The sequence below is a fragment of the Sus scrofa genome, chromosome 10, assembly GCF_000003025.6.
Source record: "Sus scrofa isolate TJ Tabasco breed Duroc chromosome 10, Sscrofa11.1, whole genome shotgun sequence".
NCBI classification, from domain to species: Eukaryota; Metazoa; Chordata; class Mammalia; order Artiodactyla; family Suidae; genus Sus; species Sus scrofa.
This window is the reverse complement of record NC_010452.4, coordinates 33,123,433-33,140,529: the sequence shown is the minus strand read 5'-3', so window position 1 is coordinate 33,140,529 and position 17,097 is coordinate 33,123,433. Positions and strand designations below refer to the sequence as shown.

Here is a 17,097-nt window from a genome sequence, read left to right as displayed (position 1 = left end):
TTCTTTCTCCCATTCGACTTAATTTCCAGAGGGCAAGAACCATTCATTTGTGTCAGTCCCCCACAGTAAAGCCTTACACACACAGTGTTCGATAGACACCTGAGGTTAAAAGACCACACCTATGCCAATCCAGCAAAACCTACTCAGGATACAGCTAAGACCAGAGGAGGCTTTTCCAGGCCTCACTCCAGATAGTAACCAGAGGAAGGAGAGACCTTGATGTGTCCAGCCCAACTCAAAGAAAGCAGAGTGGTAGCTGTGTCACGAGGGGGAGGTGGGGCTGTTAGGCACTGGAAGCATTTTGGGGTGTGAGCAACCGGGGACACTCCAAGGCCCTTCTGAGGACTCCTAGACTCCCATAATTCAGAGGCCGGCCCATCTGTCCTTGAAAGGAACCTCATCCAACTGTTTTTTGGCCAGAGTCTATTCTGTTTCTAGGTTGACCATATAGGAACTTAACTGTTCTATGATACCTATACCTTGACTTAATTTTTGTTCATTTGCTTTTCAAGGCTGGAGTGTGATGAGGAGTGTTCAGCCTTGGAAAGGAAGAAGTAAGTTGTTTCAAGTGCTCTTTATCTAATTATCCTTGAGCTCTGTGAAATGAATGAGAGGGAGCAACCCTTCAGGCATTCATTTAATACTTGTTCTGAGTGTTTTGCTGCTTTGGAAGAGCAAAAGAAATTCAGTCATTAAGAATTGATATGTCCAAGGATAAACCAGTTAGATGATATCAGCATATTTCTGAAATATGAGCTTGTGTGGTTTTGGGCAAGTATAAACATCACATGCCCTACAGCATACTTATACAGTGACTAGAGGATTTCCTGATTCCAGTAGAGATAAGAGGCTTAAAATTCTTTTAATGAACTTCTGCGTTGAAGTGTAACATACATAAAGATCAGAACTGCACAGATGAGTGAGTTATCACAAAATGAATGCAGTGGTGTAACAGCACCCAGTCAAGAGATAGAAAATTACCAGAACCCTCCCTAACACTCCACCGAGAAATAACCGCTATCCTGACTTCTAACATTTTTTTGTCTGTTTTTAGACTTTGTGTAAATGATTATAACAGATCTTTCATTTGTATTACTTTTGTCTGGTTTCTTTCATTACATTTGTGATACTCATTCCTGTATCGCATGTAGCAATACTTTGTTCATTTTCATTCCTGTATTAATTTATCATCATTTATCTGTTCTGTAGTTGGTAGATGTGTTTTTTTTTTCAGTGTTGGGCTATTACAAATAGTGCTCTGTTAAGAACATTCTTAAACTTGCTTTAACATTCTTAAACTTGCTTTAACATTCTTAAACTTGCATTAATTTATCATCATTTATCTGTTCTGTAGTTGGTAGATGTGTTTTTTTTTTCAGTGTTGGGCTATTACAAATAGTGCTCTGTTAAGAACATTCTTAAACTTGCTTTAACATATGTACACATTTCTGTTGGATATAAACTCAGGAGTAGAATTGCTGGTTAGTAGGTTATGCTTATTTTCAGCTTTAATTGATTCTGCCAGTGTCCAAAATGGTTGTACCCAGTACACTTCCACCAACAGGGTCATGGTTCCCATTTCTGTCTGTTTGCGGCAGCACTTGGAATTGTTGGCTTTTTTTTTTTTTGTCTTTCTCTGGCCGCTGCAATGTCATATGGAGGTTCCCAGGCTAGGGGTCTAATCAGAGCTGTAGCCGCTGGCCTGTGCCACAGCATCACAGGATCTGAACCACATCTGTGACCTACATCACAGCTTATGGCAGTGCCGGATCCTTAACCCACTGATCGAGGCCACGGATCAAACCTGCATCCTCATGGATACTAGTCAAATTCATTTCCACTGAGCCACAACAGGAACTCCTTGTTGGCCTTTTAATTTATTTTGGGGATGTAAAGCTTGATGTGGTTGAGCCTTTAATTTACATTTCCCTGATGACTGATATGGTTGAGCACTTTTTCATAGGTTTATTGACCATTCAATATCCTTTTTTGTGAAGTGCCTATTCAAGTCATTACTTTTTCTTTTTCTTTTTTTTTTTTTGGTCTTTTGTCTTTTTTAAGCCCCCACCACAGCATATGGAGTTTCCCAGGCTAGGGGTTGAATTAGAGCTACAGCTGCCAGCCTGTGCCACAGCCACAGCAACGTGGGATCCAAGCCGTGTCTGCTACCTACACCACAGCTCATGGCAATGATGGATCCTTAACCCACTGAGCAAGGCCAGGAATCAAACCTGCGTCCTCGTAGATGCTAGTCAGATTTGTTTCCACTGAGCCACAATAGGAACTCCCTGTAAGCCTTATTTTACCTTTCACATTTTAGATCTACAGTTGACCCGGACTGAATTTTTTTTTTTTTTTTTTTTTTTGAGTGGGATATAGGGAGCGTTCATGATTCCGTTTTTTTCCCACTTGAATACTCATTTGACCAATAACGATTTGTCGAGAAATCCTTTTCCCAGTGGTCTGTAGTGCCACCTTTCTTTTAATTATTCATATTGTGTCTGGGTTTATTTCTAAGCTCATTTTGTTCCATTGAACTATTAATAATTACTTTTTTTTTTTGCTTTTTGGGCTGTACCTGAGGCATATGGAAGGCACATGGAGGTTCAGGCTAGGGGTCAAGCTGCAGCTGCCAGCCTAAGCCACGCCACAGCAATTTGGGGTACAAGTTTCATCTGCAACCAATACCAAAGCTCAAGGCAACATAGGATCCTTAACCCACTGAGTGAGGCCAGGGATCAAACCCCCATCTTCATGGATACTAGTCGGATTTGTTTCTAATTGCACCGCAATAGGAACTCCAAAACGAGTCTTTTTTTTTTTTTTTTTTTTTTTGTCTTTTTAGCGCTTCACACCCGGCATCTGGAGGTTCCCAGGCTAGGGGTCTCTAATTGCTTGTTGCTGGCATATACGCCACAGCAACACCAGATCCAAAATGCATCTGTGACCTACATACAGCTCATGGCAATGCCAGATCCTTAACCCACTAAGTGAGGCCAGGGATCGAACCTTCGTCCTCATGGATACTAGTCAGATTCGTTTCGGCTGAGCCACGGCAGGAACTCCCAAAAGTCTTAATAACTGGTCCGCCTTCAAGATTGTCTTGGCTATTCTGGGCCACCAACGTTTCCATTTAAATTTTAGAATTAGTGGAGTTCCCGTCGTGGCACAGTGGTTAACGAATCCAACTAGGAACCATGAAGTTGTGGGTTCGATCCCTGGCCTTGCCCAGTGGGTTAAGGATCTGGCGTTGCCGAGAGCTGTGGTATAGGTTGCAGACGCAGCACGGATCCCGAGTTGCTGTGGCTCTGGCGTAGGCCTGTGGCTATGGCTCCAATTAGAGCCCTAGCCTGGGAACCTCCATATGCCACGGGAGCGGTTCAAGAAAAGGCAAAAAGACAAAAAATAAATAAATAAATAAATAAATAAATTTTAGAATTAGCTTGTTGATTTCTACCCAGAAAACCTGCTGGGACTTTGAGTTGGTATTTAATTTATAGATCAGTTTGGGAGATTTGGCATCTTTATAGTATTGAGGTCTCTCATCTGTGAGCAAAGCATATCCTTCCATTTATCCATGTTTTCTTTGATTTCACTTGATGTTTTATAGTTTTTTTTTTTATTTTTGCTTTTAAGGGCTGCTCCTGCAGCGTATGGAGGTTCGCAGGTTAGAGGTCGAATCAGAGCTACAACTGCCAGCCTAAGCCACAGCCACAGAGCAACGCCAGATATAAGCCGAGTCTGCCACCTACACCACAGCTCATGGCAATGCCGGATCCTTAACCCACTGAGCAAGGCCAGGGATTGAACCCTTAGCCTCATGGTTCCTAGATGGATTCGTTTCCCCTGCACCACAATGGAAACTCTTGTAGTTTTCTTTATGTAGATTTTGTACATCTTTCAGTAGATTTGTTTCTTGCTATTTGATTTTTTGGATGCAATTATAAATGATACTTTTGGAGTTCCCTTGTGGTTCAGTGGGTTAAGGGTCACAGAGTTGTCTCTGCTGTAGGTCAGGGCACTGCTGTGGCTGGGACCTTTGATCCCTGATCCCTGGCCCAGGAACTTCTGCATACTGCGGTCAAGGCCAAAAGATAAAGAAATAATAAATAAATAGTATTTTTTCTTTTATAACTTTTAAAATTTCTCTAATTGCTTGTTGCTGGCATATAGAGATATAGTTGACATTTGTTGCTCTGTATACACAACCTTGCTAAATTACTTATTTCTAATAGTTTTTCTGTAGCTTTTGGATTTTGCTTGTACACAATCGTGTCCTCTTCTGATTTCTTTCCAGTTTTTAGTTATTTTCTTTTTGTTTCCTTATTGTATTGACTGGGCCTCTAGTACAGTGTTGAGTGGAAAGTGGTGATATTATTTCTGATTTTTCCCAATTTCATAGGGAAAGCTTTAAATATTTCACCACTATATATGATGTTTGCTCAAAGTTATTTGAGTATACTCTTTATCAAATTAAGTAGCATTTATTCAAGGAGTGGCATAATTTCTGGTTCCACCAAAGATTAAAGGTATAGCTCTGTAAAAAGGTTAACACCTGGAGAATTTAGGTGAAAGGTATATAGAAGTTTATTGTAATATACTTGTAACTTGTCTTTCTTTGAAAATTTTTCAAGATAAAAAGTTAAACAGAGGAGTTCCCACTGTGGTACAGTGGGATAGGTGGCGTCTCTGGAGCACTGGGACCAAGTTTGATCTCTGGCCCAGCCAGTGAATTAAGGATCTGGTATTGCCCTCCGTGCAGCGTAGGTCACAAGAGGCTCGAGTCATCCCTGGCCTGGGAACTCCATTTGCCATGGGACAGCAGAGAAAGGAGAAAAAAAAGTTAAGCAGAAACAAATGCAAACTAAGCAGTGTTGTTTAACCTAGAAGTTAGACTTTGAACAATAATTAACATACCTCTTTAGGTGGATAAATGTGTTGAAGGTAATCTAATAATTAATAGCACTGCCCAGATTCCTCTTGGTTTGACCCTATGGTAACTTTGTAATAACTGCTATTCAAAACCCTAACCTTTAAGAAATGTTGTACTCTTCTCAACTGCAAAATGTGAATTAAGAGTCCTGAGTATTCGGACATGCTATAGTGAATACACAGAAGGCCTTCAAAATATGGAAATGCACCCTTGTGTAGTTGAGACAGTATTGCATAGTAGTTAGAACCAGCCAAAGCTCTAGAGTTAAATTACCAGGATTTGAATGCTAGCTTCACGGATAGCAATGTGACCTTGGACAAATCACATTATCTCTCTAAGCTTTAAATATCTATGGGAATGGTGACAATGATAGTATCAACTTTCTTGAATTATGAGGATTAATACATAAAAACCAAGAGGTGTTTTTTTTGTTGTTTTTTTGTTTTTGTTTTTGTCTTTTTGCCTTTTCTTGAGCCGCTTCTGCGGCACATGGAGGTTCCCAGGCTAGGGATCTAATCAGAGCTATAGCTGCTGGCCTACGCCAGAGCCACAGCAACGCAGGATCTGAGCCGTGTCTGCAACCTACACCACAGCTCACGGCAATGCCGGATCCTTAACCCACTGGGCAAGGCCAGGGATCGAACCCACAACCTCACGGTTCCTGGTCGGATTCGTTAACCACTGCGCCACGACGGGAACTCCAAAACCAAGAGTTTTAATGCGTAAAACTCTGGGCAAAAGCCTAACATATAGTAGATGCTCAGTAAATGTCAGTTATTGATTAGAACTAGGTGTTTTTGTTTTGTTTTGTTTTGTTTTTATGGCTGCACCTGCAGCATATGGAAGTTCCCAGGCTAGGGGTCAGTTTGGAGCTGCATCTGAGAACACTGCAGCTTGTAGCAATGACAGATGCTTAACCCACGGAGCGAGGCCAGGTCCAACCCGCATCCTCATGGAGACTACGTCAGGTTCTTAACCTGCTGAGCCACAGTGGGGAATTCCAGAACTAAATATTTTTGAAAGCCTTTTGAATTTCTCCTCAATCTTCTAATGATGGCATAATGGCCCTCACTATGTAAGGATTGTTTCTTTTTTTTTTTCTTTTTCAGTCAGCCATAAGGGCTATGAAAATTACCAGGGCAGGGATCAAATCTGAGCCAGAGCTGCACCCTCCACCACAGCTTCAGTAATGCCAGATTCTAACCCACTGCACCAGGCTGAGGATCGAACCAGCACCTCCACGGAGATAAGCTGGATCATGAACCCACTGAGCCACAGTAGGGACTCCAGGAGTCTTTCTTAAATACTTACAGATCTTAGCACAAAAAAAAAAAAAAAAAAAAAAGAAATGGGAATTTGAAAAAGAAAATGCCAGCTAAAGTTGTAAACATGCTTCACTGCAAAACAAGAAAAACTGGCAGGCCAAATTTAGCCCACAGACATACTTTATTGGTGTTTATGTTTGAATTAGTGGCCAACTAGTCAAAACATCAAAAGATCTCCCCCCCTAGGAATTCTTTGAAAATTTGAAAGTTAAATCTCTGTTTAAAAATTAAGAAATTTAGGGAATTACTGTCGTGGTGCAGTGGAAACGAATCCAAGAACCATGAGGTTTCGGGTTTGATCCCTGGCCTCACTCAGTGGGTTAAGGATCCAGCGTTGCCATGAGCTGTGGTGTAGGTTGCAGATGAGGCCCAGACCTGGAATTGCTATGGCTGTGATGTACGCTGGCAGCTATAGCTCCGATTTGACCCTGAGCCTGGAAACTGCCATATGCCTCAGGTATGGCCCTAAAAAGCAAAAAAAAAAAAAAAAAAAAAAAAAAGTGGAAAAAATCTAAAAGGAAATTATTGAAAATAATGCAGTGCTTACGTTAATAAAATTCATTATTTTCTATACTTTCTGTAAGATGATCTTAATTTTAGTCTGTCTTCTTTGTGTATCTGATCTTTAGGTGAAACCTCAGAGCAAGTCATCCGCCCCTGACCATCCCCAGTGCTCCCTTTCCCCAAGTCTTCTCTTCACCAAACAATCTAAGTCACCAGTGTCAGCCTACATATTGCTCAGACATATACATCTAGATCTGTTTATTTTCTTCTATGAAGACAATTCACTATCGTGTCCCCAGTTCTTTTTTATAAATTTTATTAGAGTATAGTTGACTTACAAAGTTGTATTAGTTTCAGGTATACAGCAAAGTAATTCAGTTATGCATATACATATACTCATGCCTTTTCAGATTCTTTCCCCATGTGGGTTATTACACAGTATTGAGTAGGTTACCCTGTGCTCTACAGTAGGTCCTTGTTACCTATCCACTTTATGTATAATGGTATATATATGTCAATCCCAACCCCCTAATTTATCCCTCCACATTTCCCCTTTGATAACCATAAATTTGGTTTCAGAATCATTGAGTCTGTTTTTGTAAGTTCTTTTTTTATCACTTTTCATTAGATTCCACATATTAGTGATCCCTTTGATATTTGTCTTTCTCTGACTTCACTTAGTATGATAATTTCTAGGTCCATGCATGTTGCTACAGATGGCATTATTCTTTTTATGGTTGAGTAATGTTGCATTGTATATATATACTACATCTTTTTTTTTTTTTTTTTTTTTTTTTTTTGGCTTTTTGGCTTTTTGGCTTTTTGCATTTTCTAGGGCCGCTCCCATGGCATATAGAGATTCCCAGGCTAGGGGTCTAATCGGAGCTGTAGCCGCCGGCCTACACCAGAGCCACAGCAACACCAACACTGGATCCGAGCCGTGTCTGCAACCTACACCACAGCTCATGGCAACACTGGATCCTTAACCCACTGAGCAAGGCCAGGCATCGAACCCGCAACCTCATGTTTCCTAGTCGGATTCGTTAACCACTGAGCCACAACGGGAACTCCATATACTACATCTTCTTTATCCAGCCCTCTGTTCAGCAGAAATTTGCACAAAATTGTAAATCAACTATACTTTAATAAAAATAAAAGTAGGCACACACAGCAAAATCTTGCCTTGCGTAAGATAGTCATTTTGAGAGTGTTGATTCTTCTAGTCCAAGAGCACGGTGTATCTTTCCATCTGTTTGTGTCATCTTAAGTTTTTTAATCGGTGTCATGTAGTTTTCAGAGTACAGGTCTTTTGCCTCTTTGGGTAGGTTTATTCATAGGTATTTTATTCTCTTTGATGCAATGGTAAATGGGATTGTGTCCTTAATTCCTCTTTTTGATCTTTTGTTGTTAAGTGTATGGGAATGCAAGAGGTTTCTGTGTGTTAATTTTATATCCTGCAATTTTACCAAATTCATTAATGTGCTCTAGTAGTTTTCTGATAGCATCTTTAGGATTTTCTTTTTTTGTTATTACTTATTTTTTTATTACTCAATGAATTTATTTCATTTATAGTTGTGCAATGATCATCACAATCCAGTTTTATAGTATTTCCATCACACACCCCCAGCACATCCCCCCACCCCCTAAACTGTCTCCTTTGGAAACCATAAGTTTTTCAAAGTCTGTGAGTTAGTATCTGTTCTCCAAAGAAGTTCACTGTGTCCTTTTTTCAGATGCCACATGTCAGTGATAGCATTTGATGTTGGTGGCTCATTGTCTGACTGACTTCACTTAGCATGATAATTTCTTGGTCCATCCATGTTGCTAAAAATGCTGGTATTTCATTCTTTTTAATGGCTGAGTAATATTCCATTGTGTATATATATGTACCACATCTTCTTGATCCACTCTTCTGTCGATGGACATTTAGGTTGTTTCTATGTCTTGGCTATAGGATTTTCTGTGTATAGTATCATGTCATCTGCAAACAGTGACAGCTTCACTTCCTCTTTTCCACTTTGGATTCCTTTTATTTCCTTTTCTTCTCTGATTGTTGTGGCTGGGACTTCCGGAACTATGTAGGGTAACAGTGGTGAGAGTCGGCATCCTTGTCTTTGTTCCTGATATTAGCAGGAAATCTTTGAGTTTTTCACCATTGAGGGTGATGTTAATTGTGGGTTTGTCATATATGACCTTTATATGTTCCATCTGTGCACACTTTCTGGAGATTTTTTATCAAAAAAGGTATTGAATTTTGTCAGAAGCTTTTTCTGCATCTATTGATCATATGGTTTTTAGTCTTCTGTTTGTTAATGTGGTATATATCACACTGATTGATTTGGGTATTTGTCCCCAATATGTCGCCAGTTGTTCTTATTCTCCATAATCAGGTTTACTTAAATGAGATTATTAATTAGGACCTGGTGAGAACTCTGGTACTATAAGATAGTTTTCCTTCCCCCGCCTTTCCTTTTTATTTACTTCTTTCTCACTTTCAGGCGATTAGCAGAGGCGTTGCATATCAGTGATGATTCTGATCCTTTCAATGTACGTTCTTCTGCGTCAAAATTCAGTGACAGTTTGAAAGAAGATGCCAGGTGTGTAACTTGTTTCTTCCTTTCTTTCTTTCTTCCTTTCTTCCTTTCTTTTTTTTTTTTTTTTTGCCACACTCATGGCATGTGGAAGTTCCTGGGCTAGGGATCCAACCCATGTCCATGCATGCACAGCTGTAGCAATGCTGGATCCTTAACCCACTGCACCACAAGGGAACTTCCATTGCTCACTTTCTTAATTGTGGCTTACCAGATGTTTGGTCTTTTCATATGTAGTAACTAATATGTAATCCCCTGTGCTTGAGCAAGTTTATATCTATTATGAGAGATTATATGATGTTTACAAAAATCCTTCTCTTGGGTCTCTCAAAACTATCTCACTAAAGAATTGAACTTGGGAAATGTGTGTGTGTGGCCCTGTGGTAGGAGTTGGTGCCCCTGAGGCCTGGACTAGCCTGAACAGAAGGATCTATGGCCACCTAGGTCTCAATTACATGGCCGCTCTCTTGGGTGATAAGAGGTCTTATTTTCCTCATGTCTCCTGGTCTTCTGATGAAATAGCCACTTTTTTTTCTTATTTTTCTCTTCCTTTGTTCCATCACACTCAACCTTCTGTTGTCTGACAGTCCTGACCTCTGCAGTTTTTCTGCCCACATTGTCCATTGTCCGCATTTTATAGGAAGAGGGTGGGTGGAAGAGCAGAAACAGGTAAAATTAACTGTGGTGATTTCTCATTTCAGGAAGGACTTAAAATTTGTCAGTGACATTGAGAAGGAAATGGAAGCCCTTGTGGAGGCCGTGAATAAGGTTGAAATCAAAACATCCAACTGTACATGTCTCTAAGGCCAGCTTGATTAAAAAAAATCAAGTCCCAGAAAACACTGTCCATGTAAAGTGGTTACAGGAAAAGTCACAACTTCCTTGAGGTTCCTTATCTTTCCCAGAAGCCCAGCAATCATAACATCCATGGAAACCCTGTCCTATTTCAGAAAAGACATCTGCAATAATATGAAACGTAAATTAAAATCCTAGCTCAGTGCCTAAGGATGGGTGAAGGAACTCTGGACAAGGAATTTAATAGGGATCCTTAGGAAGACATGCTACCTCCTCTGAAGGGCTGTTGTATAATCAGACACACTGGCTCTCATTACCCCAAAGGCTGGAAAGAAACCCTTGGGCAAAGATTAAAAAATTGATGAGTAGAGCTGAAGACTAGACTTCTTCAAGAGAGTGAAACCTGTCCTGGAGGCAGCCAGGGATGGCGAGGAGATAGCTTTAAGCAGCCAGCCCTGCGGCGCCTCCTTCTTCATGCAGGAGGCCTGTGGGTGAGGACAAGATGCTGCTTTAGCTCCATTTCTAATGATGATGGGATTCCTGCCCACCATCTCCTCACCCCTTCCCTTTCTCATTTCTCTTCTCACTTCCCAGTGGGATACTAACACAAAAAAGACAAAATCCTTGTTCCCTTCTTAATTAGAAAACCTGAGCAAGTGAATGTCTCTGCTTATGTGTCTGTATCTGTATGCTCATTTTTAATATAGAACATACTTTTTTATAGGAAGTGAGATTTTCTTGTTTAATGAGTCTTCAATTTATTTAATCATTTCTTAACTAAAAAGAAATGACATTTCTTGGGAACATCACTCGCTCCCCAGTTATGGGCCCCCTCAGGAGAAACCATTACACTGTCCATGTAAATCTCTGTTTAGTTACCCTCTGTCCCTGTAAACCTTGGCCAGCTGCTGCCATATGGCTCAGAGTAGATGAAGGAAGCTTGTCAGCCCTCATCCTCTCACACCCCCGGCTTGCTCGGCAGTCGTGAAAAGCTGTGCACTGTGGGGCTTTAGGAGTCAGCTGTCTGTTTATTGCCCCAGCCTGTTCTGGGACGGTGGGAAGGACCTCTGTGGGCATTTTCTGTTTTCCAGATGATTTATCAATCAGTCGTCTTTTCCTTCTATACAGGGGAAGAACAATAAGAAAAGCCACTGCTTCCCTCCCATGAACCGAGACCACCGCCGGATCATCCATGACCTGGCCCAAGTGTACGGCCTGGAGAGCGTGAGCTATGACAGTGAACCAAAGCGTAACGTCGTGGTCACTGCAGTCAGGTAGGTTGATCTCGCCATCACAGGAGGAACTGGGCAGTAGGGTAAACAGGAACTGGGAAGTAGGGCCAGTGAATATTTGCTCTCCTTACTTCCTCCCTTGGAAGAATAAGTGGAAAATCTGCCTCTGGGACAGCCATTCTGTACTGATCTCAAGGTCTGAACCAGAAAATCAAGCCCATGCCTCAGTCCTCAGGGCAGATGCACATAAAGGATACAACCTCAAGTTCACGTCAGACTCTGAGGGCTTGGGATGGGTGCCTGCCCGTCACATCCATCCCCTTTTTGCTTGTGCCCTCTGGCATGATGGAGACAGAAAGAATGATGACTCAAGGCATCCCATGTAAACAGTGTTTGCCATTAGAGGAAACAAGGCAGTAGTGTGAACCAGGAGAGAGCAGAAGGACCTGGGATCACTGACAGAACCTGGGGGATTTGGAAGAACCCCCTAACAATGAAAACTCAAGTGTGAAATGAGAGGAAGCAGGTAGCAGGCCCAGCAGAGGTGGGGGAAGGGTCGAGGGTTAAGTGAAGATGACCGTGCCTGTCAGTGTTCCAAAGCCTCTCAGTGACAGCCACAGACTGGATCTCCTGCTGTCTGCCTCTCTCCACAAACACTTCTCATTTCTCAATGCTTTGTGTTCTGCCTTTTATCAGAGGGAAGTCTATTTGTCCTCCTAACACGCTGACGAGTGTACTTGAAAGGGAAATGCAGTCACGGCCTCCACCACCGATTCCTCATCATAGACATCAGACAGACAAGTAAGGTTTCTTCAGCTCCCTTCCAAAGGGCCCTGTCTGTTCAAAGAAGCTGCCAAGGGCTGAACTGTCCTGGGCTGCACCAGCCATTGGCAGCCTCCTCAGGCCTGGCTTTGGGGTGCTGTGTTCAGATATATATGGTTTGACTGGAACATTGGATATGTTTGTTCATGCCAGAGGGATCCCAGGTTTGATGTTTATAACACCCACTTCCCCTCCAGGGAGAGCAGTCACTGGCCATGATTTCCACGGTGTAGATGGCAACACTGGGAAATGGAGTCAGTCTCTCACCCCAGGTGATTTTGGAACGTCACGTGGTCATCTGGAGATGGCAGTGGGATTCTAGCAGGAAGTTAACAGTGAAGGGGCAAAACTCATGTTTTGCTCTGTCTGCTTATATATGGTTTGAATCATTTTTACAACAAGAACCTATATTCATGATTTAAAGAGAAAAGAAAACCATGTTGGCAAGCAGTAAGCCAGATGTGTGTTTTCTTAGACGTAAGCAGAGGAGTCTCCTCCTGTTCTGGCCTCCCACACAGAAGCCCTGGCAGCACTGCCTACACAGAACCTCTGGGAGGATGGGTAGGAAAGTTTACAGGGTCACCAGGTGGGTCCTAGCAGTCAGTGTCCCCCTGGACAATAGGTATTGCCTGTGGGACATGGCCTCAGCCAGGAGTGCCCAGAGCCACTTAACTCCCCAGGACACACCCTTCTCCACTCCTGCGAAGCGGAAGGCCTGGATTCCAGTCAGCACAGGCTGTTTCACATGTTACTCCATAGCTGTATCCAGTACCGCCTGGACCTAGTCATTGGCCTGTTTATGCCATGCTATCTCTTTTTCCTTTTGCTTGATCTTTTTTTTTTTTTTTTTTCTTTTGTCTTTCTGAGGGCCACACCTGGAGCATATGGAGGTTCCCAGGCTAGGGGCCTAATCGGAGCTGTAACCACCAACCTACACCACAGCCACAGCAATGTAGGATCCAAGCTGTGTCTGCAACCTACACCACAGCTCACGGCAACACTGGGTCCTTAACCCACTGAGCGAGGCCAGGGATCGAACCCACAATCTCATGATTCCTAGTCAGATTCATTTCTGTTGCGCCACGATGGGAACTCCCAATTTTTTTTTAAATAGGACTTGATTGTTGAAATTTTAGATTAGAGAGAGTGGTATTAATATAATGTATTAATATATAATAGTATAAAATATAATAATTATAATATATTAATATAAACCCCTGGAGTTCCCATTGTGCCTGAGCAGATTATGAACCCAACTGGCATCCATGAGGATACAGTTTCGATCCCTGGCCTCGCTCAGTGGGTTAAGGATCCAGTGTTGCTGTGAGCTGTGGCTCTGATTCAGCCTCTGGCCTGGGAACTTCTACATGCCACAGCTATGGCCCTAAGAAGAAAATAATAACATATTAATATAAAACCCGTGTGCCCCTCACAAAATTTCAACAGTTACAAGCTCACATGAACTCCAGTGTCTTATCAAGGCTTCACACATGGTAAATCTGCTGATCCTTAACTTTCCAAGACTTGAATCTGTTTCCTATGAACAAGAAAAGATTGATCATTCTGTGTTTGCTTTCCAGGAATCCTGGGAGCAGTAATTTACAGAAGATAGCCAAGGAGCCAATAATTGACTACTTTGATGTCCAGGACTGAGAGGATCAAGATGCACTTAGCAAAAAGAATGATTAGGTGTGGTGGAGACCCGTTTGCTAGCAGATACATCGCTCTTGTTCCCAGCTGTCTGGTGGACTCACAGCTCACACACTGTCTTGTTCTGATACATCCAAAGCATGAGTATATCAGAAACCCCCCTGTCTTCCCTGCCATCTTTATAAAGTGTCTCAGAATGGCCAGATCTCCGATGGTCACTAGTGATGCGGTTGTATTTGCAGAGGCTCCTCACACCACCACCATGGTTGCTCTGAGGGTTGGGGGAGCATTGACTTTGATTTAGAAAAGCCAGAATTCTAGCTTGAAAACATCACTTTGTTGTGGTCTCGGTTGTCCCAGTTATCCATCCTCCTCCTGAAAATGCTTCCACTTTCAAATATACCAAGCTTTCTTTTTTTTTGTCTTTTTAGGGCCGTACCCATGGCATATGGATGTTCCCAGTGTAGGGGTCCAAACAGAGCTGAAGGTGCCGACCTACACCACAGCCACAACAACACAGAATCCGAGCCAAGGCTACGACGTACACCATAGCTCACAGCAACACCGTTTCTTTAACCCACTGAGCACCAGGGATCAAACCCTCATCCTCATGGGTACTAGTCAGGTTTGTTAACTGCTGAGCCATCATGGGAACTCTACACCTTGCTTTCTTAATCCAAAGCGATCACAATCCTTGGAGAGACAAAGGCGAACTTCTCGACCAAAACACCAATGAATTGGTAACACTACATCTGGAATCACGCATGTCGTGTTAAACCTAGGGATCTTATCTGAGTCTTTTGACAAAAGCTCTTACAGGTTTCCCTAGCTGAACTTGTTCAGTGGTCCCAGCACCATCGGTTCCAGACCAAGGAGAGGGGTCAAGAGGGCTTTATGGGGTTCTGCCTCCTGGAGTCCAGCGGGGGCTTCTCATATATCTCTGCACCTGTCTGGTGACAGGCATGATAGCTCCCCACCGTGAAGGTAGAGGGCATAGAGCCAGTTCCTCTTTCAGCCGGGTTCACATTGTGACCTCTGTACTGCCCAGGGCAGTCCTGACCCCTTCCCCGGGTTGAGGAAGTCTCAAGGTCTCTTACCTTTCCTGTGTTGCTTTCTCCCAGGCCTGCATTTCTATATTGGCTTCCCCTGTCTCTGAGCTCTGGACATCTGTCTGAATACCCAAAACCTATGTGGACAGTCCAGGGCTTATGCCAGCAGCCCACTGGAGGCATTCTTCAGGCTCCTGTAAGGCAGGTACACTGGCAGTTTCATTAGTTTGTTCCTCTTTGCACTGGTGCCTCTCCAGCATGCAGGCCAGACTTCCAACAAATTCCTTCTGCTCCAGAACAAGCCACAAGCCCCAGAGCAACAGAAAGGGAATTGAGAAGTGATGTGACAAAACTGGCACTTGATTTCTCTAGGAAGACCAGGACTGCCCTCTGGTCCTGACCCAGAAGCCTTGAAAGATATGAGGTACAGCAGCAGGAACGGGTGACTAGAAGGAAGAGAGAGAACTACAAAACCACCTCTGTCTCAGGTGGTTTAGCAGGGAGCCAGTGGCCCCACACCCGACAGGAATCTCCTGAGATTATGTTCCGTTTTTCAGGCAATGGGATCAGTGGGTGAACTGTACATTGTGAGTATCTCAGAATCCACAGGTGGCAGGAGCCCTGATTTCAGATTCCAGCTCTGCCACGTAACCTGCTGCCTGGTGGAGTGGAGATAGGACCAACCTTAGCAGAGGATTAAATGAGATAATATACATGGAGATGCATGGTCTGTCATAGGTGCTGAAAGCTTATAGTATCTGGAAAATATGTAAGCATCTTTATCCATAATACCAGTCAAGTAAAACATTAGAATGCTAAGTCAGCCACTTCTGATGAACGCCTGCGTGTTCCCCACACCAGCCTGTGCTAGGGCTGTGGCAAGCTGACGTGGCCCCTCTTTCATGGTTAGTAATCCAGTGGGGGACACATATCTGAACAAATACAGTGAAATTGTTTGGTCTCGCACAAATAGGTCATTTGTGTGTTTATTAAAAGCTGAAGATCCATACAAGGAGTTTTTGTGGGCTACTAGGAGTAGGTTTGCTCTCATGTTTGGAGACAGGACCCCTGGATGGGGTAGGAAAACATAAGGAGGCATTTGAGCTGAGCCTTGAGATGGTAGACTGCCATTTGGAGGAGAGAGGTTTGCCAAGTTAAGGTCAAAGTCCTGAGACACCCCAGGCTGTGGTTTGTGGTAGCATTGAGGAAGGGGTAGTTGTCCAGAGTGGACAGGCAATTGGAGGGTCAGGTGGTGAAGCTGTAGAGGTAGATGGGTCAGTTTGTGGAGAGCCACAGGGGTCTCCTGAAGGACCTTGGGTGGAGAGCACAGCTGGCTTTACCATCTATGGCAAAGGTTATCTGTAAAGGGCTCTTTGTGAGCCTTAGGGTTTGTGTTGCAGCTCCCCAACACTGCCATTGAAGTGTGAACACAACGATATTCTTTTTATTTTTTTCCATCTATTTAAAAATGAAAAAAGCATTAGCTAGTAGGTTGTACAAAAACCGGCAGCAGTCTAGATTCGGCCATGACCTTAGTTTGCCCACCCCGTTCTAGAGTAGTCACTCAGGCAGAATGTGTAAAGGGATTAGCCTTCCCAGAGGGCTAACTTTGAGACAAGAAACCCAGCCAGGAGCTGCTAGGGTGATTCAGGTGAGCAGAAAGGTGTGAGATGGTGATGCAAAGACAGAAGGGGTTCAGCAGATCCAGCAGGTAGGGTAGGCTTCCCCGGTCCAGCAGGGAGCTGCCCCCCACCCCCCTACCCTGGATCCCAAAGGGACCTCAGAGCCCCTCAGCAATGGAAAGTGGTTTCCCACAGGTTTGGTAGATTCTCACCAAACAGTGGCCAGAATTTTACACAACCAAGTAAGTAAATTATATTCACTGTAGGCCGAAGGGAACGACACCTCCATCCTTTATGTGGAGGGAGCCCGTGGGTATCAGGACCCCATACGAGAATCAGGTACTCTCTTCCTACTCCTCCAGCCCCACAGTCTCCTTCAGCAAGAGTTTCTTCATGAGGCCAGAACTTTCCAGAGACCAAGTTCTTAACTCTGGAATTCTCTCTGGCAGGGCTGGCTCTTCTCAACAGTGCAGCCAGCCTGACATGCAGTGGGAGCTGGTGTGCAGGATAGAGATGAAAGCAGCCCTCCTGACTGCAGGGTCTGTGTGAAGCCCTCTGGATCCCATCCAGGACA

General features: G+C 43.3%; 2 protein-coding genes across 2 annotated transcripts in view; one reads left to right on the top strand and one right to left on the bottom strand.

The window, feature by feature from the left end:
- NFX1 (nuclear transcription factor, X-box binding 1) overlaps nucleotides 1-14,070 on the top strand; it is a 74,360-nt gene extending 60,290 nt beyond the window's left edge. The window contains 6 exon segments of the mRNA XM_021064702.1: nucleotides 513-554; nucleotides 9,261-9,359; nucleotides 10,055-10,121; nucleotides 11,277-11,422; nucleotides 12,077-12,181; nucleotides 13,783-14,070. Coding sequence (XP_020920361.1) covers nucleotides 513-554; nucleotides 9,261-9,359; nucleotides 10,055-10,121; nucleotides 11,277-11,422; nucleotides 12,077-12,181; nucleotides 13,783-13,855 — 532 coding nt within the window. The 3' untranslated portion in view covers nucleotides 13,856-14,070.
- AQP7 (aquaporin 7) overlaps nucleotides 10,285-17,097 on the bottom strand; it is a 31,500-nt gene continuing 24,687 nt past the window's right edge. The window contains exon 8 of the mRNA XM_021063972.1: nucleotides 10,285-10,312. Within this exon, the coding sequence (XP_020919631.1) occupies nucleotides 10,300-10,312 (13 nt within the window). The 3' untranslated portion in view covers nucleotides 10,285-10,299. The remainder of the gene's footprint in view (nucleotides 10,313-17,097) is intronic.